Below are 27,676 nucleotides of genomic sequence, written 5' to 3'. Positions count from 1 at the left end.
ATTACCTGAACTCCTGCATCCCTCGTCACTTGACCCTGCCTGAATATTCCTCGTCAACCTCTCCCCCTCTCTCTTTTAATAGGCCCCAGCTTGTCAGACGCTGTCCCCGGTCGGCTTCCTGACTCAGAAGCACCCGAGACTTTCATATTACGGGGTCGTATCATCATGAAGGGAATCGCAATCTGACTGCGTTACTGAGCTTGCCGGTAGGTCAAAGAGCCGAGACACAACCACCCAAGGCTCGCCGGGGCGACCGTTGCCTCCCGGGGCGACCGTTGCCGCGCGAGCTCGCTTCGCCGTTACGCCTTTGTGCACGAGGAAGGGGGCGAGGCAAGGTCCGTCCGCCTTGGAACGGGACACGACACGGCGATTTCTTTCACGTCGATTCCTGCCGCCATCACCTTGCCCCGAAACACCCACGGACACAGCCTGAGCCGGGTTCCTCCGGCAGCTCGTTTCCCCACAGGGTATTGACGCTGCATCTCTGAACGCGAGAACCTCGCTCGGACGCCAATTGGAACTCGCAAGGACTGAGACCGGTTGCCGCCATTTGTTCTCACCCCTGCTTTCAGATTAATTATTCCGGAAACGGCACCAGACCCCTTCAACACGCAAATCGCCTTCGTGGTCTCCATAATTTCCCACCCAAAACAACGGTCGGACTCGGAATGAAAGACTGCGCAGGCGCGCTGGGCTCGCACGCGCGGTTCCAAAGACCCATTCCACATGCCCTGGGATCGCGGGCAAATCACTTCTGAATGGACAGAAACGTTTCAACGTCCCAAATAAGAAAGAAAGAGTTTGTCTCGAGTGGTGAGACCACGTGTCTATCTTTGTTCATTGCCCCCAAATGGAAGGACCTCTCCTGGAGCAAACGTCAAGAAGACAGACCATCACCCCTGCTTTCTCAGAAGCCCGAGGAGATAATGGCTCGTTGACGAATACTCTCAAACTTCTGCAGGTGTAGTTCGGAAAGTATATTGACTTATTGCATCATGGCTGGAAAAATCGACTGGGCATGAATACAGATGGCTGGAGCTCATGGCGAACCTTAACCAGAGCATCACAGGCACCCATCTCCATCGAAGACATGAGGCTGACTCAAGAAGGCAGATAAAATCGTAAAATACCCTGGTCACAACCTCAGAAAATTTCACAAGATGCGTTGTTCTGCAGCAGCATCAGGTTGCAACTCATGGAGACCACTCTCAACAATAAAAAAATAGTGCACAAAAAATTCAGGAATCTGATGGCAGCAGGGAAGAAGCTGTCCTCGTCCCACTGAGTGCTCATCTTAAGACTCTTGTAACAGAGTAAGGCAAGCCTGGCCTGGGTGGTGGGGGTCCTTGAGGTTAGAGGCTGCTTTCTTAAGACATTGCCTCCTGTAGGCAATTCCTTGATGGAATGGTCTGGTGCCCTTAATGTCACAGGCTGAGTTAACAACTCTCTGGAGTATTTTCTTGTCCTGAGTGTTGGCTCTTACGTACCATTGATGCAACCAGCCAGAATGCTCTCCACGGTATACCTGTAGAAGTTTTTGAGAGTCTTGCTGCTACCTTCATGAAGAAGGTACAGAAGCCTGAAATTCAGCACCTCGAGGTTCAAAACGTTTTAAATCCAAATCAGGCCCTTGAACCTCCTTGTACTATCCTTACCATAAACCAGCAAGGGACCATCAAAGATCTATTTGCATGATTGAACCATTACTTTTTTAAAAAAACTAACTTCTACTGCAAATATTTATTTTACATTCATCTATTTTTGAAATTTGCATACCTTGCAGCAGCAAAATAGAATTTCAATGCATTGTACCTGTCTGTGCACATAGTAATAAGCTCTCATTACTCAATAGTTTAAAAAATGGTGCAATATATTAATTTTTGTCAGCCATGGTTTCATTTCGCATTTTCAGTTCAGATGGGATCATAAAATTAATAATTCCTTTAACTTTTGCCAATTCTATTATGGCTTTTACTGCAAATTATCAATTCCATTATGGCTTTTACTTCAAACGTCCAATCTAATACAAATTTTTCTATATAATTTGTTTCCCCAAGATTTGTGTTAAGAACTATTTCACTTTCCATCATGTTGTACTTCTCACATAAATCCCACCCAGCAATATTGTTATTCTATTTTTGTAGCCTTTCTCTGACTTGGTCGTTTTACATACTGTCTAAAAAAACATCTCATGCATACTTAACAATTTTACTCCACGTTTATAATTGATAAGGTTTAGTTGTTATGTAGATTTAAAAACTACCCATGATTACTACTGTAACCTTGCTGCTTGCACTTCACATTTTCTGCTTGATGCTGTCACATGATAACCACTGCTGTCAACCTCCAACATTGTCTTCTGCTCCTGGTGTTTCTTAGCTTCACCCAGAATGACTCCACATCTTCATTTTCAGAAATGAATACCTTTCTCAATTGTGCATTGGGTTCATCTTTTACTAGCCACTGACTGCCCCACCCTGCCTTATCCCTGTTTTTCGTCTGTCCTTTATTGAGAGGAATGGCCACAGTGGGCTGCTTCACTCCCAGCCTTTGTTATTTACAAGTCCATCTCTACAATCAAATTATGTTTATACCCACGTGTATTTGCCCACATTTATCTACCTTGCAATCAATTCTTTACATTTAGTTTGTTGAGATGTATCTTTTCCATTGCATTTATAACATTTTGTTCAGTTGATCCATTGTTAAATGCCATTTTATCAAGTGCTGTCCCTCTTTATTTATGCATTGACATAGTTATTTTCCACCCAATAACTTTCCTCCTCACCAAGCTTGTTGTTTCTCTCTAGTATCAACTTTCTCTTTCAGTTTAAAAATCTTACCTACCACCTTTGACATTCTAATATCTAGGACTCTCATCCCAACTTGGTTCAAGTGCCATTCCTCCCAAAGGTGAAGCCCAAAAATTGAAACCCATTTCTCCCATGTCCATTATGCATGCCACATATTCATCTTCTTGATATTCTTTACTCTGTGCTTAGCTGCATGCAGCTTTGATAGCAATCCAGATATTATTGATTTTATGATTCTCATTTTTAATGTTCCTCTTATTTGGTCACTCTCTCAATAAAACTTAAGCTCTTATGTCATTGATACCCATTTTGACCAAGAAAACGGGATCCTCTTCTCCTCACCCTAACCTCCTTGACAGCAAGGGCAAATATCTCTTATTCTGCTCGACTGCAGAAGATAGTCTATTCCACCATCTATTTTTAAACTGAAGAATCTCCTGTAATAATTGTGCCTTTGGTAGTCTGCTCACATCTGTTGAAGTACCACACTCTTTCATTAGGATTGCAAGAACTTTCAATTGACTTAACAGCTATTCATTTCTAGATTCCTATACCTATCATTCCCCAAACATGTCAATTCCAAAGTCTTCAATTTAAAGGGTGTGGCTGAGTCCTGGGGACTGATAATGTCAACTCAGTCTCCAGGTTTTCAGACTTTTTGGAAATCATATATATGCACTCATTCACTTTCTTGCTTCTTCTCATTAGAAAATAATGATTTCATTATTTCAATGCATGGTTTTGGTCCTCAATATCAACATTTTTGCTGGCTTGGTAGTGGAGAGGGCAAAGAGGCATGCAATCGTGAAAGGAGATTCCATTGTGAGGAGGACAGGAAATTTAGTGAGTCCAATAAAGACTCCTGGATAGCATATTGCCTCCCTGGTGCCAGGGTACAGGATGTCGCATATTGGTTCCAGACCATTCTGAGGGGAGAGGGTGAACACCGGATATTGTTGGAGATGGCTGTGTCAGAGTGAAAAGGTTTTGGCTTAAAGGGCTTCAGTGAATAGGCACTGAGGTGGTGGTGCAGGAGTTGAAGAAAGAAACAGCTACCCTATTTGTGGAACAAAATGGATACAGCAGGGAGGCACAGGAAAGGGCAGGTTTCATATTATCATGTTTTGTTCTTCTTGTCATAAACAGTGGAAATGGGAGCAAGGCAGGGGAATGCTCCTCTTGCAGAATGTGGGTCATAGGAAGCCAGCACTATTCAATTACTCCATCTGCGAGAAGTGCATCCAGCTGCAGCTCCTGACAAGTTGAATTAAGGGAGCTGGAGTTGGATGAACTCCAGATCATTTTGAAGGCAGAGGGGGTGATATACAGGAGTTACAGGGACACTATCATACCTAGGAGGCAGGAGGGTAGATGGGTGACATCTACTTGATGCTGTCACATGATAACCACTGCTGTCAACCTCCAACATTGTCTGCATGCAGCTAAGCACAGAGTAAAGAATATCAAGAAGATGAATATGTGGCATGCATAATGGACATGGGAGAAATGGGTTTCAATTTTTGGGCTTCACCTTTGGGAGGAATGGCACTTGAACCAAGTTGGGATGAGAGTCCTAGATATTAGAATGTCAAAGGTGGTAGGTAAGATTTTTAAACTGAAAGAGAAAGTTGATACTAGAGAGAAACAACAAGCTTGGTGAGGGAACTGGCAGACAGTGGAGGGCACCCCTGTGGCCATTCCTCTCAATAAAGAGGGGGAAAGAGTGGCATTGCTTGGGAGGGGAAAATATCACAGCTGTACTCAGGTAAGACAGACCAATTAGCTCATCTACTGAGGCTATATGGGTGGAGCTGAGGATTAGGAAAGTATGACCACACTCATGGAGTTGTACTATAGACTGCCCAATAGTCAATGAGAATTGGAGGAGCAAATCTGTGGAGACATAGCAAATGGCTGCAGGAAACACAAGGTTGTGATAGTAGATTTTAACTTTCCACTTATTGACTGGGATTCCCATACTGTAAAAGGGCTGGCTGGATGGCTTGGAGTTGGTCAAATGTGTTCAGGAAAGATTTCTACCAACTAGAGAGGGTGCAATATTAGATCTCCTATTAGGTAACAAGTCAGGAGAGGTGGCAGAAGTAAGGCCAATTTTGAGGAAATGAAAAAGGATCTAGAATACGTGGATTGGGATGCTGTTTTTGGGCATGGATGTGCAAGGTAACTGGAGGACCTTCAAAAGTGAAATTTTGAGAGTACAGAGTTTGTATGTTCCTGCCAGAATTAAAAGCAAGGCTAGTAGGCATAGGGAACCTTGGTTTTGATGGACATTGGGTATTTTGTTCGGAAGAAGAGAGAGGTGTATAGCAGGTATAGGCATCATGAAGCAAATTAAGTACTCTGTATGAAGTTGTTCCCCTCATGTTTTCTCCAAACCTTTCACTCTTAACCCATGTCCTCTGGTTTGTTTCTCACCTACCCTCAGGGGAAAAAGCCTATGTTTACTCTGTCCATCCTGCTCATAATTTTAAATACTTCTATCAAAATTCCCCTCATTCTTCTATGCTCCAGGGAATAAAGTCCTAACCTGTTTAATCTTTCCCAGTAACTCAGAGAATAATAGAGTATAAAAATTGCAAGAAAAACCTCAAGAAATAAATCAGGAAGGTCAAAAGAAAACATGAGGATGTTTTGGCAGACAATGTGAAGGTAAATCATAAGAGTTTCAACAGGTAATGAAGAGCAGAAGGATAGTAAGGGACAAAATTGGTCTCCTTGAAGATCAGAGTGGTTGCTATTGTATGGAGCCAAAAAAATAGAGGAGACTTAATTTTTTTTCAATCAGTATTCACTTAGAAAATGGGCAGAGAGTCATGGGAAGTAAGGAAAACAAGCACTGAGGTGTGGAACCTATACAGATTTGAGAGGAGGAAGTATTTGCTGTCTTAAAGCAAATAAGTGTGAATAAATCCCCTGGGTTTAACAAGATATTCCTTTGGACCTAGAGGGAAGCAAGTGTAGAAATTGCAGAGGTCCTTTGACACAGGTGTGGTGCCAAAGGATTTGGAATTTAGCTCACATTGATCTGTTGTACTTGATGTCAGTGGTAGATAAATTATTGGAAGGTGTTCAAAGAGATTGGGATATACAATTATTTGGATAGCCAGAAAATTATTAGGAATAATCAACATGGCTTTGTGCATGGTTGGTTATGTTTAACCAATCTTATAGTTTCTTGAGGAGGTTACCAGGAAAGTTGACGAAGGAAAGGCTGTGGATATTGTCTTTATAGACTTTAGTAAGGCCTTTGATGAGGTCCCTCATGGGAGGTTAGTCAGGAAGGTTCAGACGCAAAGTAATCATGGTGAAGTAGTGAACTAGATCGACAATGGCTGGACGGAAAAAGCCAGAGCGTCGTGGTGGATGATTGCTTCTCAGACTGGAGGCCTGAGACTAGTGGTATGCCTCAGGGATTGGTTCTGGGACCATTGTTGTCATCTACATCAATGATCTGGAATGAATATTGGTAAATTGGATCAGCAAGTTTGTAGATGACACCACAATTGGAGATGTCGTGGACAGCAAAGGTTTGCAGAGGGATCTGGACCAGCTGGAAAAATAGGCTGAAAAATGGCAGATGGAATTTAATGCAGACAAGTGTGAGGTGTTGCATTTTATAAGGACAAACCAAGAAAGGACATAAATGGTAGGGCATTGAGGAGTGCATTAGAGCAGAGGGATCTGGGAATACAGATTTATAGATCCCTGAAAGTGGTAGATAGAGTTGCAAAGAGAGCTTTTGGCATATTGGCCTTCATAAATCAAAATAATGAGTATAAGAATTGGGATCTTATGACAAAGTTGTGCAAGACATTAATGAGGCCAAATTTGAAGTATTGTGTTCAGTTTTGGTCATCTAACTATAGGAAAGACATCAATAGATACAAAGAGTGAAGAGAAGATTTATTAGGATGTGCTCGAAATTCAGAAACTGAGTTGCAGGAAAAGGTTAAACAGGTTAGGACTTATTCCCTGGAACATAGAAGAATGAGGGGAGATTTGAAAGAGGTATTTAAAATTGAGGGGGATGGACAGAGTAAATATAGGCTTTTTCCACTGGGGGTAGGTGAGAAACAAACCAGAGATCATGGGTTAAGAGTGAAAAGGGAAATGTTTAGGGGGAATATTAGAGGGAACTTCTTCATACAGAAAGTGGTGGGAGTGTGGTACGAGCTGCAAGCTGAAGTGGTGAATGGGGGCACAATTTTAACATTTAATAAGAAACTGAACAGGTACAAGGATGGGAGAGGTATGGAGGGCTGTGGACTAGGTGCGTCAGTGAGACTTGGCAAAAAAAAGTAGTTCAGCACAAAGTAGAAGGGCCAAAAGGCCTGTTTCTGTGCTGTAATATTAAGTCTTGGTACATGTTGGTATCAATAAGAAAGGTAAGATAAGTGAGGAGGTCCTGAAGAGAGAAGTCAGGGAATTAGGAAGGAAGCTGAGAAACAGGACCTCCAGGGTGGTAATCTCAGGATTAGCGAGGGGAAAAAAAATGCATGGCTGAGAAACTGGTACAGGGCTTGAGATCCTTGGATCTTTGGGATCTCTTTTGGGGAAGGTATGATCTATACAAAAATAATGGGTTACACCTGAACCCAAAGGTGACCAATATCCTGTCAGGCATGTTTAATATAGCTGTTCAGTTGGGTTTAAACTAATTTGGTGGGGAGTGGGAACCAAAGTGCTAGGGTTGAAGAAGGGGGAAACAGCAATAAACTGAAGATAGTGTGGAGCAAGGATGATAGGCAGGTAACCAAACAAAATTAATAGCCGATGGATGACAGAGACTCAGTACATTCAAAAACTGGTTTTATGATATTATACTTAAAACGCACACAGCTTGAGAAACAAGGTGGATGATCTTGCTGTACAGGTTGGAGGGTGTGATGCTATGGTCATTACTGAGTTATAGCTAAAGGATGGATGCTATTGGGAGCTAAACGTTCAAGGATACATGGTCTATTGCAAAGATAGGCAGGGAGGTAGAGGGTGCAATATGGCTCTGCTGGTAAGCAACAATATTAAATCATTGGAAAGAAGGAACATAGGATCAGCAGAGGTAGAGTCCTTAAGGGTTGAGTTAAGGAATGGTAAAGGTAAAAGGACACTAACAGCAGTCATATAAAGGCTCCCAAACAGCATCTGGGATGTGGACTACAAAATACAACTGGAAATGTATAAGGCATCTTGGAAAGACAGTGTTACAATAATTTTGAGGGATTTGAACATGAAAATAGATCAAGAAAGTCAGGTCAGTATGGGACCATAGGAGAGTGTTTGTGGAATGCCTTTAAAATGGCCTTTTGGAGGAGCTTGTTGATGAGCCCACCAAGGGATTGGACATTCTGGATTGAGTGCTGTGAAATGAAGCAGAGGTTATCAGACAGCTTCAGGTAAAGGAACCCTTAAGAGGCAATGATCAGAATATGATTGAGTTCACTTTAATATTTGAAAAGGAGAGGCTAGAGTCTGATGTGCTGGTATTTCAGAGGAGTAAAGGAAATTGCAGTCACATGAGAGAGGAGCTGGGCAAAGTCAACTGGAAAAACACTAATAGGGAAGACAGAAAATCAATAATGGCTGGAGTTTATGCATGAAATGAGGAAAGTGCAGGACAGGCACAGACCAAAAAGAAAGAAAATTGTGAATGGAAAAATGAGACAATGTGGCTGACAAGGAAAGTTAAAGCCAAAGTAAAAGCAAAAGAGAGGACAAACAAAGAACCAAAAATAAGTAGGAAGATAGAGGCCTGGAAAACTTTTAAAAACTTAACTAAGGTGATTAGGAAAGAAATGATAAATTATGAAAGGAGGTTAACAAGTAATATCAAAGAACATACTGAAAGCTTTTATTTAAATATCTAGAATAAAAGAAAGTGACCAAAGTAAACATAGGACCAATAGAAAATGATGCTGGAGAAAATGTAATGGGAGACAAGGAAAGGAAGTGAATGAATATTTTGGATCAGTCTTAATTGTGGAAGACATTAGCAGCATACCAGACTCTCACGGCTCTCTTGGAAGAGAAGTGAGTGCGGTCAAGATTACATGAGAGGGTACTTGGAAAGCTAAATGGTATAGGTTAGAAAGTCCCCCAGACAAGATGGAATGCACCCTCAGTTTCTGAAAGAGGTAGCTGTAGAGATTTGAGACATTGGTAATGATCTTCCAGGAATCAATGGTCTGGCATGGTTCCAGTGGACTGGGGGATCACAAATGCCACTCCGCTGTTTTTAAGAAGGGAGCAAGGCAGCAGAAATAAATTATAGACCTATTAGCCTGATATCAGTGGCTGGGAAGCTGCTGAATCTATTGTCAAGTATGAGGTTACAGAATACCTGGAAGTGCATGAAAAGATAGGCCCAAGTTAGCATGGTTTCCTTAAAAGAAAATCATGCCTGAAAAACCTACTGCAATTTTTTGAAGAGATTGCAAGTAAGATGGACAGGGGAGATGCTGGATGTTGTGTATTTGTATTTTCAAAAGGACTTCAACAAGGTGCCACACAAGGTTACTAAACAAGATGAGAGCCCATGGAATTACAGGAAGGATACTAGAATAGCTAGAGCATTGGCTGGTCAGCAGGAAACAGAGAGTAGGAATGAAGGGATCCTGTCTGTACTGGTTGGCTACCAGTGGTGTTCCACAGGGATTGGTGTTGGGACAACTTCTTATTACGTTGTATATAAATGATTTGGATTATGGAATAGATGGCTTTGTGGCTAAATTTACAGATGATGCCAAAATAGGCATTAAAAAGTGTATGGTCACGCACTTTAGTGGAAGAAATAGAAGGGCAAACTGTATTTAGATGGGGGGAAAATTCAAAATTCCGAGGTGCAAAGGAACTTGTGAGACCTCGTGTAGGATACCCTAAAGGTTGACCTTCAGTTTGAATTGGTGGTGAAGAAGGCAAATGCAAAGTTAACATTAATCTTTAGAGAACATACAAGAGCAGGGATTTAATGTTGAGACTCTATAAAACACTAGTGAGACCTCAGTTGGAGTACTCTGTACAGTTTTGGGTGCCTTATTTGAGAAAATACATGCTGGTGTTGAAGAGGATTCAGAGATTTACTAGAATGATACCAGGTACGAAAGGGTTAGCATATGAGGAACTATTGTCGGCTCTTGGACTGTACTCATTAGAGTATAGAAGAATAAGGGAGGACCTTGATAAAGAGGCATTTTGAATGCTGAAAGGCTGGAAAGAATAGATGTGGCAAGAATGTTTCCCATGGTAAGTGATTCTAGTTTAGTTTAGTTTATTTGTACAGCACATTTAAAACAATTCACATTGACCAAGTCCAAGAGGATAAAAGGGCGTCAATTTAAAACAGATGCAGAAATACTTCATTAGTCAGAGGGACACAAGTCTGTGGAACTTGTTGCCACAGGTGGCTGTGGAAGTGAGGTCGTTGGTTGTATTAAGGCGGAGATTGACAGATATAGGTATTTGATTAGTCAAGGCACCAAGGGTTACAGGGAGAAATTGGGATAGTGGGGCTGAGTGGGTGGATGGATCAGCTCATGATTAGAATGGTGGAGCAGACTCAATGGGCCAACCTCTGCTCCTATATCTTGTTACCTTCCCTTTGCCCTTCAGATTTCCAGCATCCATGGAAACATGCTTTTATGAAACAGTGTTCATTTCCACAAAAGGTGTGCAGTGAGCTGCCCTATGGACAATCCTACCCTTATAAAGACTGGAGCCTCAACTTTAATCTACCTCTTCCCCCCAACCCCTCACACACTTTAAAATAAAAGTATGTAACTCTTGAAATAGAAAGATTAATAGTGTCCCTGAAATTAAAAAAAAGAGCTGCCCTTCCAGACTTGGTCTGTAATTCTGCAGATTAGTCTCTTCAAATATACAACCAGTAACTTTTCAATATGGTGAGAGTTCCTGTTGACACCAACTTTCTGTTGATTGCCCTTCTTTTCCAGTATAGTTTTCAGATCCTTATCCTTTGACTGAAATATTCCACCACCCCACCCCTCAGTATTCATCAAATACTTCACAAAATTAAATTTAAATTTATACATGATTTTTGACCTCCCAACAAAAATATGTACTTCTCATTTACACTGTCTGGACCCTTCAGTTTTATACATCTCAATTAAGTCACTACTCAGCCGCCTTTATTCCAAACAATCTGAGTTTACATAACATTTTCTCTCACCTAACATTTTTCCAGATGTTCTAAATCATCAATACATTCTTTTGAATACAATGCATCATGGTGGCCATACCCAAATACAAAATGAAGTCTCAGTAAAATTATAGTGGGCTTTGGAAAGATAGATCTGAAGCAGTGAGAGCTGTTTTTGTTTCCTGAGGAGGATAGACACTCTTGAAAAAATGCAGTGAAATTTCACCAGCAAAAGAATTGCTGGAGGAACTCAGAAGGTCAGACAGCAAAATAGAAATAGTCAATCTTTCAGGTCTGGACCGTTTATCAAGATTAAAAGGAGGGGTGATATCACTACATGTATGTATGTATATATCGATATATAAATATAGATATAAACACAATACATATATAAAGAATGAAGATGGAAAAGTGGCCCAGAGGAAATAGAACAGAGGTGTGAGAGGTGGAGACAGATGGAGGGAAAGGAGCAAGAATAGTTAAAGAACAGGTAAAGAGTATAATTAAAAATAGTGGAACCAGATGAGTTTACCAGGTCCATATTCAATTTAGTTTGGAGGAATAAAAGATGTCAATGAAACATACAAAATTCTGATAGGGCTGTACAGATTAGATGCAGGAAGAGCTGGATGGGTGAGGAGGGGTTCTGGAATTAAGGATCATGATCTCACATCTGAGTAAAATACAGGATAAAATTACTTAAAAGGGTGAAATGATAGAGTTCTCCATCAAAGCTGAAAAAAGCAAAGTGGTTGAATACATGCAAGTTTTTGATAGATACATTTCTGGACACAAAACGCATCAAAGATAAAGAACAAAGATTTGGTTTTTAAAGAGAATATCACCATACTTGTATGGATGACCGAACAGGTTCAAGGAGCTTACTTTTGCTTCTATTTTCTCAGCTAAACCTGTTGATGTGTCCATTAAGATCTCTCCAGCTTTTATAGCATCTTCTTATTTCCATAAATGGCAATATATAATATATTTGATTTAAGCGTTTTTGCCAATTAACTCCTTCAGAAAACCTCAACTTTTGTGTTACTTTTCCAACCAAAGTTAATTGTTACATGAAAGTCACATAACATCAAAATTTAAGATCATGTATATTTAATATTAATTGAAACTACAAAATATACAATTTTGACTATGCATTTTATAGTGAAGTGAAAAATTTGCAAATACAAATTCAATCTTTAAAGACTGGTTCCTGAAATTTCATTCAGATTTTTGAGAGCATCTTTCTGCTTGTTTAATTTTATTATTCAGTATTGCCCATTTGAATTGTCACAGGTTCATTTGTTAGCTATTCCAATTATACCCCATGCTACACCTTTTCCAGCATTTCCTCCAGTAATACTTCCTTCATTTTCACCTTTACCTAGATCATCTTCATTTTCAGTGACCTGAGAAAGAAAAAACAATTATGTCCACTCTGAAAATAGCATCACCAACTTTTCCAAGCAATTACTAATCAAGATAATCTCTCCATTCTTGATATTTTTTCAGTTTACCAATGAGTTTGTTAAAAAATAATTCATTAACATAAAATGTTTTATGAAGTTTAAAACATTGTTTTAAAATGTTCTGACCTTCTGGCTGAAATAACTGGTTAATCTCTGATTAATTTCAGATTAAATCAGAGGAAACTGGAATTACATATTTGAGTCCCAGATATATGGTCAAAATGTTACAAGAAAAGTTACCCAGTCTGAATCAAAAAATCACTCAAGGGTCCCAGGGGCAAAGCACTGAATGTAAACTTTGAAAGATGTGACATACAATGTGCACCTTCAGAGAGGGGTCACCAATAAGCAACATTCTCTTCATGAGCAGAACCTTCAGCACTTCCAGAGCCTTTACGAAATCCACAGGAAGAAATCCAAATGCATGCCCTGCCTTTTGTTCTTTGAACAGAGGGGGGAAAAAAATCATCCCCGAGTTAAGAGATTCCATTAACGTGCTTCAATGTGTTAAATGGGAAACATCAACAGTAGACCGATTGAACATAACCATGCAATTCAATGTACAGCAGAAAGCACAATAAAACTGTCATTCTGATTGAAATTGCACACAAATGGCAGCCCATAAAAATACCACGTAATAATGTTTCCACAATGATGCATTAAAATTGCACAGAACTTTTGCCAGTCAATTCAAGATTGTTAGCTTTGGTGCAGCACATTAGTACCCTCACCTCTGAACACCAAGTTAGTAGGTTCATTCATTTGAGAGACACAAGCACAAAAATCTAGGCAGACACTTTAAATCGCTCAGTCATGAGAGGCTACTGCATTGTTAGAAGTGCTATTTTTCCAGATGACATATTCACTGAAGGTCGTATCGATCTGCTCAGGGATGTGAAAAAGTACTTCTGATGAGATTTTGGGGAGGGGGGGGTAGATGGATGGTTGAAGGAAGAGGGAAATTATTTTTGATATCCTGAGCGATCTTTATTCTTCAAAAATCAGAAATTAAAGGCTATCTATTCATTACTAAATTATAGAAGTCACTACATTTCAAAGTATTCCATAAACTATAATGCACTAAAGACCGTGAAAGGCTCTGAAAAGATCCAAGTCTCTCATTTTCACACACTGAATAGTTCTAAACTCCCTTTTATGAGGATTTAAAGCCACTGAAATAGGGGAGGGGGGGGGAGGGGACTAGAATAATATCAGATGTTAAATCTTATGGTAGCTAATTCTAATTACTTTGGGTCAAAAATAAAAATGTCCACAATTGCTTTCTAGATTTAATAGTATTACAAGCTCCTGTTTTAGTGAAATGGGATTATCACTGTAAGGGATAGAATAGATAGGAGGGACTGAATGATCAGTTAACATTTAACACAATCACAAGTCACAGCCCAGCAATAATTCAATACATTGGAAGAACTGAGGGAAGGCTTGTCAGAGTCTGTTCCAGAATTTGATACATTTGCAAAGACACTGCAATTTTGCAAGGGAGAATCATTCTGACTGCTGGAGAGAACACAGCCTTTTGAAGCAGCTCTTGTGGCCAGCCAGTTTATGGAATTCAGTGCAAAGCATGCTCTGTGAATGACTGGGCCATTTCAGTGCATTGACCTATGCCAGGAGGGAGATTGTGACTTCATCACCAACTCAATCTGAAGGTTAATCTTTTAGGTATCCTACATGAGGACCCCCAATCCCTATGCACCTCTGAATTTTGAATTTTCTCCCCATCTGTCCTTTTATTCCTTCTACAAAAATGCACGACCATACACTTTCCAACATTCCATTTCAGTTGCCACTTCTTTGCCCATTCTCCTGATCTGTCTTTCTCTGCAGCCTCTCCGTTTCCTTCCCTCCACCAATCTTTGTATCACCTGTAAATTTAGCCACAATGCATTTATTCCACAATTCACATCATTAACATACAACCCAAAAAGAAGTGGCCCCAACACTTACCCCTGCAGAACATCACTGGTAATCGGTAGCAACCAGAATAGGATCCCTTTATTCCCACTCTTGATACCTGCCAGTAAGTCAATGCTATCCATGCTAGTGTGGCGGCATGCCACTCGGCAGGTGAACCGGCCCCACTTGTAATCCATGTGGCGGGGCAGCCAGCCAAAATGGCACCGTCAGGGGTTTCTCCCTCTTCTCAGCACCGGGCTCAGAAGCCCGCTCTGGGGGACCATGTGACGCCTGAGTGACGTCGGTACCCCCCAGTGCGGTTCTCAGCTAGGTCCAGGCTGGGAGTACAAGTCCAGCCCGGCAGCCAGCAATAAACCAGTTTTCTGCTCACTGAGCTCAACCCGTCTGGTTGTGTGTTCTTTCAGTAGCAGTGTAGCTGCCGCTACACTAGTATCTTTCATGTAATTCCACAGGCTCTCATCTTGTTAAGCAGCCTCATGTGCGGCGCCTTTTGAAAACCAAAATAGACAACATCCACTGCATTGCCTTGCTTGCTTGTGGTTTCCTCCAAAAAATTGCAGCAGGTGTCAGACAAGATTTTCCCTTAAGGGAAACTATACTGACTTTGGCCTACTTTGTCATGCACCTCCACAGAGTATGTACTCTGTAATCTCATCCTTGTTAATTGACTCCAAAAAATTCCAAACTTCTGATGTTAGGCTAACAGGTCTATAATTTCCTTTCTGCTGCCTCCCTCCCTTTTTTAAATAGTTGAGTGACCTTTGCAATTTTCCAGTCCTCCGGAATCTATTTATTCTTGGAAGCACTGTTCTCTCTAAGCTAGGCACATGCACACACGTTTTGCAACCAGCGCACAAAGAAAATTAATGTGCGCACAAAAGGTTAGTAACCTAAAATAATGTAGTAAATAATAATTATACTTATTGAAAATAATTTCTTAGCTAACTGTTTCTGTTAACTAGTTAATTGTTTTTTTTTGAATACCACATGTGCACATCATTCATTTACATCACCTCACTTTCCTTTTCTGATTTGTACAACTGCAGCACAGAAATTTCAAGTATACATTTGCACAAGAATTCAGTGAGCACATACTTTTGTCACAGTAAAAACAAAGATTTTTGCACACATTGACTATTAAAAATCAGACAAAACATTGCTTGGAAGATCATTACTAATGCCGCTACAATCTTGATCGCTACGTCATTCTGAACCATCGGGTCAATTCCATCTGGTCTGGGAGATATATCTTCCCTTAAGAACATTCAGTTTCCAAAGCACCTTCTCTCTGGTACTCGTGACTGTCCTCATCTCTCTTCCCCGAAACCCTTGAAAGTCAAGTATACTGCTAAGGTCTTCTACAGTGAAGACTGATGCAAAATATTCATTCATTTCCTCTGCCATCTCCTGGTCTTTTATTACAATTTTTCCAGCATCATTTTCTGTAGGTCCTATATCTACTCTCATCTATTTTATTTTTTTACTCTTAATACACATTTAAGTATAATTTTTAATATTATTTGTTAGCTTTCTTTCAAAGCCTGTCTTTTCCTTCCTTTGATCTTATGTCTATAAGCTTTTAAAAGCTTCCCAGTTATCTTTCTTCCTCCTAATTTTTGCTTCCTTGTATGCTTTCTCTTTGGTTTTGACTTATCTTGTCATCCATAGTTGTGCCATTTAGGGCTACAAGATTAAGAAATAAGATGATTTTTCCACTTCCAAAACAGGAACTTAAAATACTTGATAGTTATTGCCACCTAAGGACTTGTGGAGAATTTTTAAAAAAAATCTGAAGTAATTAAAATAAGGAATTAGCTAAATTTGAATATGCAGGGAATAGAGAGAAATGTCTCAAATGTATCAAAAGGTAGTGTACATAGCTCAAAAAATCATAGGCAAAATTCTCCCCATCATCAAGAAAGTCTATATGGAATGCTGCTGCAGCAATCATCAAGGATTCAGACCACCCAGAACCTTCTCTATTCTCGCTGCTGTCATCAGGAAAGAGGTATAAATACCACAAGACTCGTACAACCAGATTCAGTAACAGTTGCTACCCTTCCACCAGACTCCTTAACAACAGACTCAATCAGAAGCTCATTTAAAGACTCTTACTTCTGTTAAATTATATTAAGAAATTTAAAGTAGATGTTGCTTTTTTTTTGCATGAAACGCATTTAACGGATAGTGAATACCAAAAATTAAAAAGAGATTGGGAAGGTCAAGTTATTTATTCTTCTTTCAATTCAAAAGCTAGAAGGGTTGCGGTTTTAATTCATAAGAATTTATCTTTTACTTTGGTATCTGTCCATGAGGCTATTGGGAGAATGTTGATAGTTAATTGTAAGATTTTCGCAGAATCTTAGACTTTGGCGAATATTTATGCACTAAATGTTGATGATGAAATATATTTTCAGGATGTCTTGCTCAATATTTCAGATTCTAAAGATCATACGATAATAGGGGAGATTTTAATTGTTGTTTAGATCCAGTGATGGATAAATCAGGTAAAATTGTACACAAGAAAAAAAAATGGCTCAGAAGTTAGATTGAAAAAACAGTATTTAGCTGAATCAGAAAGGTTGGAACAGGAAATTTGAGTTTTAAAAAGGGAGAAAAAGAATAAGAGAGGCAAATTGGATGCCTTGAAATTGGTACGTTACAAACCTATAGAGTTGAAAGGTTAATACAACGATCTAATCAGAGATATAATGAATTAGGAGATAAAGCACACAAGGTATTGGCATGGCAGTTGAAATCTGAACAAATGTCAAGAAGAATAAAGGCAGAGGAAGAATTCAGGGGTGTCTTATAGATTGCAAGATATTAATGAACAGTTCAAGGAATTTTATAGGAAATTGAATACCTCTGACATAAGACAGGATGATAGTAAAATAGAGGAGTTTTTAGGTGGACTACAGTTGCCAAAATTGAATGACTAGACTAGGGATCAGTTGGAAAGACCAATTGGTTTGAGAAATTAGATCGGTTTTGAATTCAATGCCAAATGGTAAATCTCCAGGGGAGGATGGGTTTATGGTAGAATTTTATTAAAAAATTCAAAGTTTAGTTTTTCAGGTATTTGAGAAAGTTCTTCAACAGGTATCGAATACACAATCAGTTCAGGAATAATTTTCACAAGCAATTATTACGGTGATTCTTAAAAAGGATAACGATCCGTTAAACCCAGGGTCTTATAGGCCAATTTTGTTATTGATTGTTTATTATAAGATTTTGACTAAGGTTTTGGCAAACAGATTAGTGCAATATTTACCAAATTTGATTCATGTTGATCAAACTGGTTTTACGGCTCCTAGAACGCTTCCACCAGCGTTGTCTCCGCTCCATCCTCAACATCCATTGGAGCGCTCACACCCCTAACGTCGAGGTACTCGAGATGGCAGAGGTCGACAGCATCGAGTCCACGCTGCTGAAGATCCAGCTGCGCTGGATGGGTCACGTCTCCAGAATGGAGGACCATCGCCTTCCCAAGATCGTATTATATGGCGAGCTCTCCACTGGCCACCGTGACAGAGGTGCACCAAAGAAAAGGTACAAGGACTGCCTAAAGAAATCTCTTGGTGCCTGCCACATTGACCACCGCCAGTGGGCTGATAACGCCTCAAACCGTGCATCTTGGCGCCTCACAGTTTGGCGGGCAGCAGCCTCCTTTGAAGAAGACCGCAGAGCCCACCTCACTGACAAAAGGCAAAGGAGGAAAAACCCAACACCCAACCCCAACCAACCAATTTTCCCTTGCAACCGCTGCAATCGTGTCTGCCTGTCCCGCATCGGACTGGTCAGCCACAAACGAGCCTGCAGCTGACGTGGACTTTTTACCCCCTCCATAAATCTTCGTCCGCGAAGCCAAGCCAAAGAAAGAAGAAAGAAAAGAAAATATGGTTAAATTGATTAGTTTGATAAATGTTTCTAAGGAAGACTCCCATTTACGTTTGGTGTTATCATTGGATGCAGAAAAAACTTTTGATAGGGTAGAATGGATTTTTTTAATTAAAGGTCTTGGAAAAATTTTGGTTTGAACAATGCTTTTTAATTGGATTAAGGCAATATATAAACAGCCTAAAGCGAGAGTAATGATTAATGGAGTTTTATCAGATTATTTTGATTTAGAACGATCTACTAGACAAAGGTGTCCTTTGCCCCAGCTTTGTTTGCATTAATGATTGAATCCTTAGCACAAGTAATAAGGCAAGAAGATAAAATAATGTCAGATTTAAAGGAGTTTCACATTAGTTTATTTGCAGATGATGTATTGGTATATTTGACTGACCCAAAAGAGTCTTTGAAGGTATTGCAGGAGAGATTGTTACAGTATGGGGAGGTATCTGGTTACAAAGTGAATTGGAATAAGAATGAACTTATGGCATTGTCGGAAGCAGATTATTCTGAATGTAAACGCGTAGCAGGATTTAAATGGTCAAATTGTATTAAATATTTAGGTATTAAAGTGAATTAAAATATAAATCAACTATTATTGTTCGCCATAAAAGAGGATTTGAATAAATGGAAGGATTTGCTGTTAACGTTGGTAGGAAGAGTGAGTTGAATAAAAATGAATATATTTCCTAGATTATAATATTTCTTTCAGAATATACCTTGTAAGATACCAAATAGATTTTTTAAGGATTTAAATGTTTTGGTAAGGACATTTTTATGGAAGGGAAAGTTGGCATGTGTCTCTATGCATAAATTAACTTGGAAATATAAGTTAAGTGGTATGCATTTACCAAATTGTGTGAATTATTAAAAGGCAGCTCAATTGAAGATTATTAATAGAATATTTGTTTTAGATAGCTCTGTGACTTGGTTAGATATTGAAATGAAGAGAATTGGAGAGGTTAGAAGGGATCATTTTATTTATAAGTGGATGAATAAAACTATTAATAGTTATAAATCTCCAGTTTTGTTTCATTTGATAAGTATATGGGAGGAGGTTAGTAAAACTATAGGAATGTCAGGTGAATTATCTAGACATATCCTTTGCTTCAGAATAAGAGTCTACCTTTTATGATGGACAATAATCTCCTTAAAATTTGGAACCAAAAAGGAATTAGAACGATAAATGACTGTTTTTGAGTCATTTTTTGAACATTTGATAGGTGGAAGGAAAATTATCAAATTCCTAATAATACTTTTTTGTTATTATCAGCTTAAATCTATGTTGTATGATTGTTTAGTGAGACATCTGGATTTACTTAAAGAAACATTATTTGAAGTTTTGATTCGAGATGGAGGAAAGAATGAGCAAAAGGGTACCTTTTTGCATTCAGTTTGGTTTTGTGATAAAGTCAAGGGTTTTTGGGCTAGATTAAGGGACTGTTTTCAGGATATCCTGAAAATACAATTTTCTCTAGACTCAAAGATCTTTTTAATTGGGGAATTTACTGAAATGACTGTTCAATAAATTAGATAAATTTCAAATGGCGTACTCGTGATTAGCTCTCGCAGAAGCAAGGAAATGTATAGCTGTTTCATGGAAAGATCAGATGGAGCTTAATTTACAAAGATGGCATTCAGAAATGAGGTCTTGTATACCAATGGAGAAGATAACTTATGGGATAAATATTATGTATTTTAAAAGATTTGGATCCCATATTTGGATTATTCTAATTTGAAAATATGAGACTGGCTGTGGGTGCAGCTGGATCTTCGCATTGTAGAGTGAATGAATGATTGAAGGTATTCTTTCTTTCTTACTTCTTTTTTCTTAGGAGAGTAGGGAGGTAGAATTGGCAGATGGGTGGGGTGATAAGGCTTTTTATTCTTTTTAGGATTCTTTGTAGTTCTTTTCAGGATTTTTCTCTATGTAACTATGAATTTTTTTGACAATTTGTTAATATTTTAATTTTGTAATTGTGGTTATTATTTCATTTTCTAATAAATAAATTTTTTAAATAAAAAAGACTCTTACTTTACACATTATTTACTACTGAATATATTTTTTTCTGCATGCACTGTTTGTTAGTATATTTTTGTTTACATTTCTCTCTATATGCTACATGTGTATCTTTTTTCTTGAGTAGTTTACAGTTACCAATAAGTAGAAATTCTGCCTGGCCTGCAGGAAAAAGAATTTCAGGGCTGCATGTGATGCCATGCATCTTCTCTAACAATAAATTTGAACTATGAAAATGCATGCAGCAGAGTCTTGTTTTAATTTGGGCATCACATTCACCACAGATGTCATGGGCAGAAGGGCCTGATCCTTAAAATGAACTGAGGCAAGCAGCAGAGGTAGATAAAGGTATTAGATATACGAGGACAAAATATACAGAAGAATATTTTGATGGGATTGAAGAAAGATAGTTTGGAAACTCACGGAAGATTAACATGAACATGCACTTTTGAATATTAATAGCTTGCTTTTACTCTGTTAATACCACACTGAAGTCAACTTTTGGCATCTTATCCCAGTATTAAATGGCAATTCTCCTGGACTCTGCTTTCTTTTCTTTCTTTCTTTGGCTTGGCTTCGCGGACGAAGATTTATGGAGGGGGTAAAAAGTCCACGTCAGCTGCAGGCTCGTTTGTGGCTGACAAGTCCGATGCGGGACAGGCAGACACGATTGCAGCGGTTGCAGGGGAAAATTGGTTGGTTGGGGTTGGGTGTTGGGTTTTTCCTCCTTTGCCTTTTGTCAGTGAGGTGGGCTCTGCGTTCTTCTTCAAAGGAGGTTGCTGCCCGCCAAACTGTGAGGCGCCAATTTGCACGGTTTGAGGCGTTATCAGCCCACTGGCGGTGGTCAATGTGGCAGGCACCAAGAGATTTCTTTAGGCAGTCCTTGTACCTTTTCTTTGGTGCACCTCTGTCACGGTGGCCAGTGGAGAGCTCGCCATATAACACGATCTTGGGAAGGCGATGGTCCTCCATTCTGGAGACGTGACCCATCCAGCGCAGCTGGATCTTCAGCAGCGTGGACTCGATGCTATCGACCTCTGCCATCTCGAGTACTTCGACGTTAGGGATGTAAGCGCTCCAATGGATGTTGAGGATGGAGCGGAGACAACGCTGGTGGAAGCGTTCTAGGAGCCGTAGGTGGTGCCGGTAGAGGACCCATGATTCGGAGCCGAACTGGAGTGTGGGTATGACAACGGCTCTGTATACGCTTATCTTTGTGAGGTTTTTCAGTTGGTTGTTTTTCCAGACTCTTTTGTGTAGTCTTCCAAAGGCGCTATTTGCCTTGGCGAGTCTGTTGTCTATTGGACTCTGCAAGCAACCATTAAATGACACATGCACACCCCATTAGCATCCAGTGGTCTTTATGATATAGATCTTGTGGTTTGATAGACCTAACATTATTTGCAGAGCAATAACATTAATGATCCATATTCCAAATGCCCTCGTCCCCTCCATCGCCTCATTCCCAGCCCAATTAGGAACTTCTCCTTTATTGGTAAGTTATGCTCCCTTTAAGTTTTATTAAGAAACTCGGAAATGCATTATTAGTTATTTTAAGTTGAACAAGTCCCTCATGCAGTCCAACATTAAAAATTGCAATTATTCCAGGCAATATTTACCACTAAAGTGCGTCCAATTATTGAATAATTTCCTGCCAAACGAATGAGTCGGTCGTGCATTTCAAACTTTGCAACCCCATCATCACCAGCTTCAATGTTACCCAGGTCACCAACATGTCTACAAGAAATTAAAAATATTAAATATGAAGAAATATTACAGAGAAAACAATGACTAACAAATAAACAATACATTTCTTTTGAGTATTTAATAGAAGGAAATACAGAAATGATTAGAAGATCAATATAAGCAATGCACTGTCTCTGGAAAATGGGGAAATCACTGCAACCCAGAGAGGCCACAAGAGAGATGAGAGAGAAACCAAAGAATGGTTACAGCACAGGTCATTCAGGCTATCAAATCTGCACTGGCTCTTTATCAGAACAACCTTCCACTTCCATCTATCAGCCTTTCTCTGCAGCCTTCAATTTCTCCATGTTTCTTCAACTTTTTCCAAAGGCATCAACAGAATCTGGTCCACTGTATTTACATGCAGAGCACTCAAGATTTCAAACACAAGCTGGATTGAAAATGGTTTCCTTTTGTCACTCTTAAATTTCTTCCCTTATGACCCCTTTTCTGCAAACAACAGCCTCTCACTATCTTAAAAATCACAATCTCTTTATTCTTGCTATGCAAGTATGGTGCCTTATCCTCAGAATCTTTTCTGGATATTTTCTCATGCCTTCACATCTTTCCTATAATATGTCAATCAGATGAGGCACAATATTCCAGTTAAGGCCAAATCAGTATTTTATGAAGAGCAAGAATAATTTTCCTGCTTTTATGCTCAATGACTCCAGTTGATAAAAGCCCAAAATTGCACATGTGTTATTCACCATTTTTTCAACCTTCTGTCACTCAACATTCTCCCCAGTCTCTCCTGTACTCCTCTTACAACATTTTTATTCAACTTTCTAACTCAGAGAGTGGTGGGAAATTACTGAAAGAGGTGAGTGTCAGGAACTTTTTTTGAATTGTCTTTAAATTTAAATAAAGCGCAGAAGCCAGGACTCAGCTTGTGGTGGGGGAGATTGATGACTATTAGGATAGAGAAATAGACTATGCAGTCAATGTGGCCATTCCTGTCAAATAACAAGCATTCCATTGAGATACAACCTATTGGGGACAAGCTACAATGGTCAGACCTCGAGCATGAAGTCTGGCCATTTGGTTCAGAAGTCAGGTGTGTGTGTGTGTGTGTGTGTGTGTGTGTGTGTGTGTGTGTGTGTGTGTGTGTGTGTGTGTGTGTGGGTGGGTGTGTGTGTGTGGGTGTGTGTGGGGGTGGTTGGTGGTGGGGGAGAAGAAAAAGAAGAGTTGAGTTGATAAAGGATTCAATGGTTAGAACAGATTGGAGATTCTGTGGATGAGATTAAGACTCTTGGAAGGTATGTTGCCTCCCAGGTGCTAGATTCATGGATGTCTCTGACAGAGTCTACATTATTCTCAAGTGGGAGGGTGAGCAACCAGATGACATGGTTGATGCAAGGACCAATGATGATTATAGGAAGAGTGACAAGGTTCTGCAAAACGAGTTCAGGGAGTTAGATGCTAATGGCAAGAACCTCCAGAGTTGTGATCTCTTGAATGTAAGAAATGAGAATAATACAGCTCAAAACGTGGCTTATGAGATAATAGAGGTGGGAGGGCTTCAGATTTTTGAATCATTAGGCTTTTTGCCAGGGAAAGTGGAATCTGTACCCACAGGACTGTTTGTACCTGACCTAGAGGGGAACAAATATCCTTGGGGGAAAAGTTTGCTCGTGCTTCTCATGAGTATTTAAACTAATGATGCAGGTAGATGGGAACCAGAGCAGAAAATTGTTCTCGTAAATGTGATTATGTTGTTAAGCCTGCAGATAAAGACAGAAATGAAAAGTTTGCCATGGTGAGAGTAATGTTCTATTTGTGTCTACAGGTATTTCAATGCAAGAAGTATTGATGGAAAGGAGGATGAGCTTGGAGCATGGATCAGCACATGGAGATTTGACATTGTGGCCAGTAGTGAGACCTTGGCTGCAGGAAGGGCAGGACTGACAGATCAATGTCTGGAGGTACTTTTTTTTTTAAAGACGTGGTGGAGAGGAAGGCATGAAGTGGGAGGGTAGCGTTGCTAGTCAGGGAAAATGTTGTGGCAGTGTTCAGACAGGACAGACCGACAGTTCCTCTACTGAGGTTAAGTGAATGGAAAGGACGAATGGGAAAGGGATGAGTATGTTCATGGGATTATAGTCCGTGGGAATTGGAGGAGCAAACAATTTTTACAATGCTTGCAGTTGTTAACTCTGGTCCAATTTAGTTTAACAGATCAATGTAACTGCATTGTGTTTCTGGGCATTAGTGCCACTCAGGGACAGCAAAAGTATGCTGATAATCATAACATTTAGAATCACAAATGACTTGCTATTTATGCATTTTCTGAAATTTACCACCCCATAGAATCCTGCTCAAGATAAGAAAATGCCACATGAGAGTAAAATGATGCACGACAATGGAAGAAATAGAATTCTCATGTGATGGACTAAAGGGCCCATAAATAGTAATTTTAAGCATTCAAAGACAAAAGTATTTGCAAAACATTATGTGGAGATTATGCAGGACCCCTTCAAGATTTCTGCTGGATGTGGACATTCCTGCAAAGGAAGGTCCAAAGACTCTGCTGACTGAAACATAGAGTTCACCTGGCATAATAAGAACAACGTCAGACCGAGAAGTAAAGGAACTGTAGAGAATGAATCTGTAGAGACTGTAAAACACCCAGAGTCAAGAAGGACTAGTGATTGTAAATGTTTTATGTGTATTTGTACCTAAATGTGTAAAGGTAACTGTAGCAGGTAAAGCCACAGAAAGGGGGGCTTCAATCGCAAAGGGGAATGTGGTACAGGTATAACCATATTGAGACATTGAGTGGGCTGATGATGTCACAGGGTGGGACTTACGCATCCGAGAGAGTTATGCATCTGTTGGGTTCGGGAGCAGCAGGCGATGCACACGTAGATATTCACCAAGGGTATGCTACAATCAGGCAAGTTATGAATGCAACTCCGGGCTCAAGGTAGTTTTTATTACAAGTGTGTTTGAACCCAACATGACAGAAGGCACTGTATTCAATTCTTCTGTGATGATACACTGTGGTACATCACTCGGCCAACAGGTGGCCTAAAGACATAGCACCCAGCCTAATGACATCCGACCACCAGTTGGGGCCATGGTAAAAAGCTAAGGCCCTGACCGTGTGCTCTCTCTCTCTCTCCCCAGGATCACTGTAAGCATAGCTAGCAGCCAACTAGATATTTATGTGAGTGGAATAAAGCTGTGTTGCCCCAAACAGTATGGTGCCTGTGTTTTCCTTTGGTTCAGCCTGCCACAATTTATTCCATTCACATAAAATGGCCAGCAGACAAAGATCACTCCCAATCTTGGCAATCCCACCCAAGCATGCGGAGGAGATTGAGGAGAGGGACAAATCCTTCATGGTTGAGATGTGTGCGATTCCCTCAAACCTGAGGAGATTGGCTCAGACATGGGGATGAGAACGAATACGCCGGACCCTCAGCGGACACCTACCAGGTTACACCGGACCCTGGGGAGTCCCATGTCCATCAGTAGAGGCAACAGTCCCCAGCATCAACATGATCAGGGTGCCTAGAAATGAATCAACGACAGCACCTTTCAATGATACTACGGCCAGAACGACTGGAACTAGACCCCCGAGCCACCAGCGCATGCATGCATTTCAGTTGCTGGAGACATTGTTTCCTGAAACATGATGATGCTGACTGCGCACCCAGAAGACCTTTTCATGCTGCGAGTAGCCCAGCTGGGAGACCTCCCGTATGTGTTAGTCCAGGACTGCGCCTCATACAGGGAGGCTATGGATATGCTCCAGTCCCATTATTTCCAAGGGGGAGGCGAAGTACATGCGAGACACCATCTCCTGACCAGAAGACAGCAACCAGGGGAGTCCTTCTGGGATTTCATGCTCTCAGTAAGAACCCTAGCACGGGCATGCAACTTCCACGCTAGAACCTCATAGCGAATAGCACAGGACCTGATGAGGGACATGCTGGTGGTGGGGGTCCGGTCAAACAAAATCCGCCAGCAGCTGTGTGGTGAATCTCTGATAAGCTGCCTGTCTCCCCTCTGGCAAGCCCTGCTATACTAACATTGGCTGTGCATTATCTCTACCATTAAAGACACTCCCCTTGGGCATAACTGTGTATGCACCCATTGTCTTTCATTATTGTACCACAAGTTTCTGCTAATAAATGCCATGAACATTGTCTGACTGCATTGTTTTTGCCTACTTCATCAACTGGCACTTCAGGCTGTTAGAACAAAGCAGTATCCCTGGAAGAGGCTGTGAGGGTGCCAGAGGCTATGGAGACAGCTAGAAACAACCTTATGGAATACCTCCCTGACCACAGTGCCAAGCCCCCCACTCCAACCCTGCTAGACTCGCTGACACCTTGCCAAGATCGGGCCGATATGTGGAGACGACAATGGCTGCAGCAACGGCTGCTCAGCCAGATGCGACCCATGGATGCCAGTTCTGCGGCCAAAACCCTTACCCCCAGGAATGCTGCCTGGCAAGAGATGCGGACTGCTCGAAATGTAGAAAGCGAGGCCATTATGCTCATGTCTGCAGGAGCCCGCGGGCAATCACCAAGACCCAATGTCATGTAAATGGGCAGTGGGATAGCTCTGCTTCTTCCCCAGGTCAAACAGAAAGGAACGCCATGTGCGCCAAGAGGGAGCAGCCATCTTGGACCCGGGATTCAAGAGGAGGAGCATCACTACTACAGAGACCACGAGGAGACTGAAGACTGCACGCTGGCTTCCCTCAGGATCAATCAGATGAGTCCACACAATTTTTCAGAGGCTATGGTCTCCGTGCGGTTGAACGGGTTGAAATTTAAATGTCTGTTGGATAGCGGTAGCACGGAGAGTTTCAAAGAGCTGAAATTTGCCAAAGACCATAGGTTCCCCATATACCCCAGCAACAGGCAGATTCTCCTAGCATCCAACAATTAGTCAGTGAAAATAAAGGGGTACTGCGTGGTGACACTAGAAATTAAAGGGAGGGAGTATAGGGACTTCCGTCTGCTGGTCCTGGAACAGCTCTGCTGGGATTAGACTTCCAGTGCCAGCTGGAGAGCTTCAAGGTAGTCCACAACGGACCACAGCCCCCGCTACTGCTTATGAACCAAAAGAACGGTGCACTATCAGTCATTAATATCGAGCCCCCCCCACCACATCCCAGACTGTAAACCCATAGCCACAAAGAGCAGGAGGTTCAGAGCTTTTATTAAAACCGAGACATGCCGATTGCTGCAGGAGGGCATAATTGAACACAGCAACAGCCCATGGCAAGCCCAGGTAGTCATAGCAAAGATGGGGGAGAAACTTCGCTTAGTGGTCGACTACAGCCAGACCATTAATAAGTTCACACAGCTGAACGCATACCCTCTCCCCCGGATTAGCGAGATGGTGAATAAGATAGCCCAGTATAAGGTCTTTTCCACCATCGAACTCAAGGCTGCGTACTGCCCATCAGGAGGAGCTAAGGGCCCTATATGGCATTTGAAGCAGACGGCCGACTCTATCAGTTCTTCCGACTTCCATTCGGAGTCACTTACGGGGTATCACTGTTCCAGAGGGAAATGGACTGACTGGTGGATGACTACCGCCTGGAGGCTGTTTCCCATACCTGGACAATCTTACTTTCTGCGGGCACTTGGTGAGCGACCAC

General features: G+C 40.8%; 2 protein-coding genes and 1 long non-coding RNA gene across 3 annotated transcripts in view; 1 reads left to right on the top strand and 2 right to left on the bottom strand.

Annotated features, from left to right (window-relative positions):
• LOC138738912 (superoxide dismutase [Cu-Zn]-like) overlaps positions 1 to 743 on the bottom strand; it is a 29,060-nt gene extending 28,317 nt beyond the window's left edge. The window contains exon 1 of the mRNA XM_069890103.1: positions 561 to 743. Coding sequence (XP_069746204.1) covers positions 561 to 728 — 168 coding nt within the window. The 5' untranslated portion in view covers positions 729 to 743. The remainder of the gene's footprint in view (positions 1 to 560) is intronic.
• Positions 87 to 26,512, top strand: LOC138738919 (uncharacterized). Its single transcript, XR_011341864.1, has 3 exons — positions 87 to 206; positions 23,843 to 23,978; positions 24,364 to 26,512. It is a non-coding gene; the product is annotated as an uncharacterized lncRNA (long non-coding RNA).
• LOC138738914 (superoxide dismutase [Cu-Zn]-like) overlaps positions 10,954 to 27,676 on the bottom strand; it is a 33,273-nt gene continuing 16,550 nt past the window's right edge. Inside the window, exons 4-5 of the mRNA XM_069890107.1 lie at positions 21,927 to 22,044; positions 10,954 to 12,392 (exon numbers count right to left, since the gene is read on the bottom strand). Of these exons, the coding sequence (XP_069746208.1) occupies positions 12,282 to 12,392; positions 21,927 to 22,044 (229 nt within the window). The 3' untranslated portion in view covers positions 10,954 to 12,281. The remainder of the gene's footprint in view (positions 12,393 to 21,926; positions 22,045 to 27,676) is intronic.

The sequence above is a fragment of the Narcine bancroftii genome, chromosome 7, assembly GCF_036971445.1.
Source record: "Narcine bancroftii isolate sNarBan1 chromosome 7, sNarBan1.hap1, whole genome shotgun sequence".
In the NCBI taxonomy this organism is placed as follows: Eukaryota; Metazoa; Chordata; class Chondrichthyes; order Torpediniformes; family Narcinidae; genus Narcine; species Narcine bancroftii.
The sequence above is the reverse complement of the archived record's forward strand: the minus strand, read 5'-3'. Positions and strand labels throughout refer to the sequence as shown.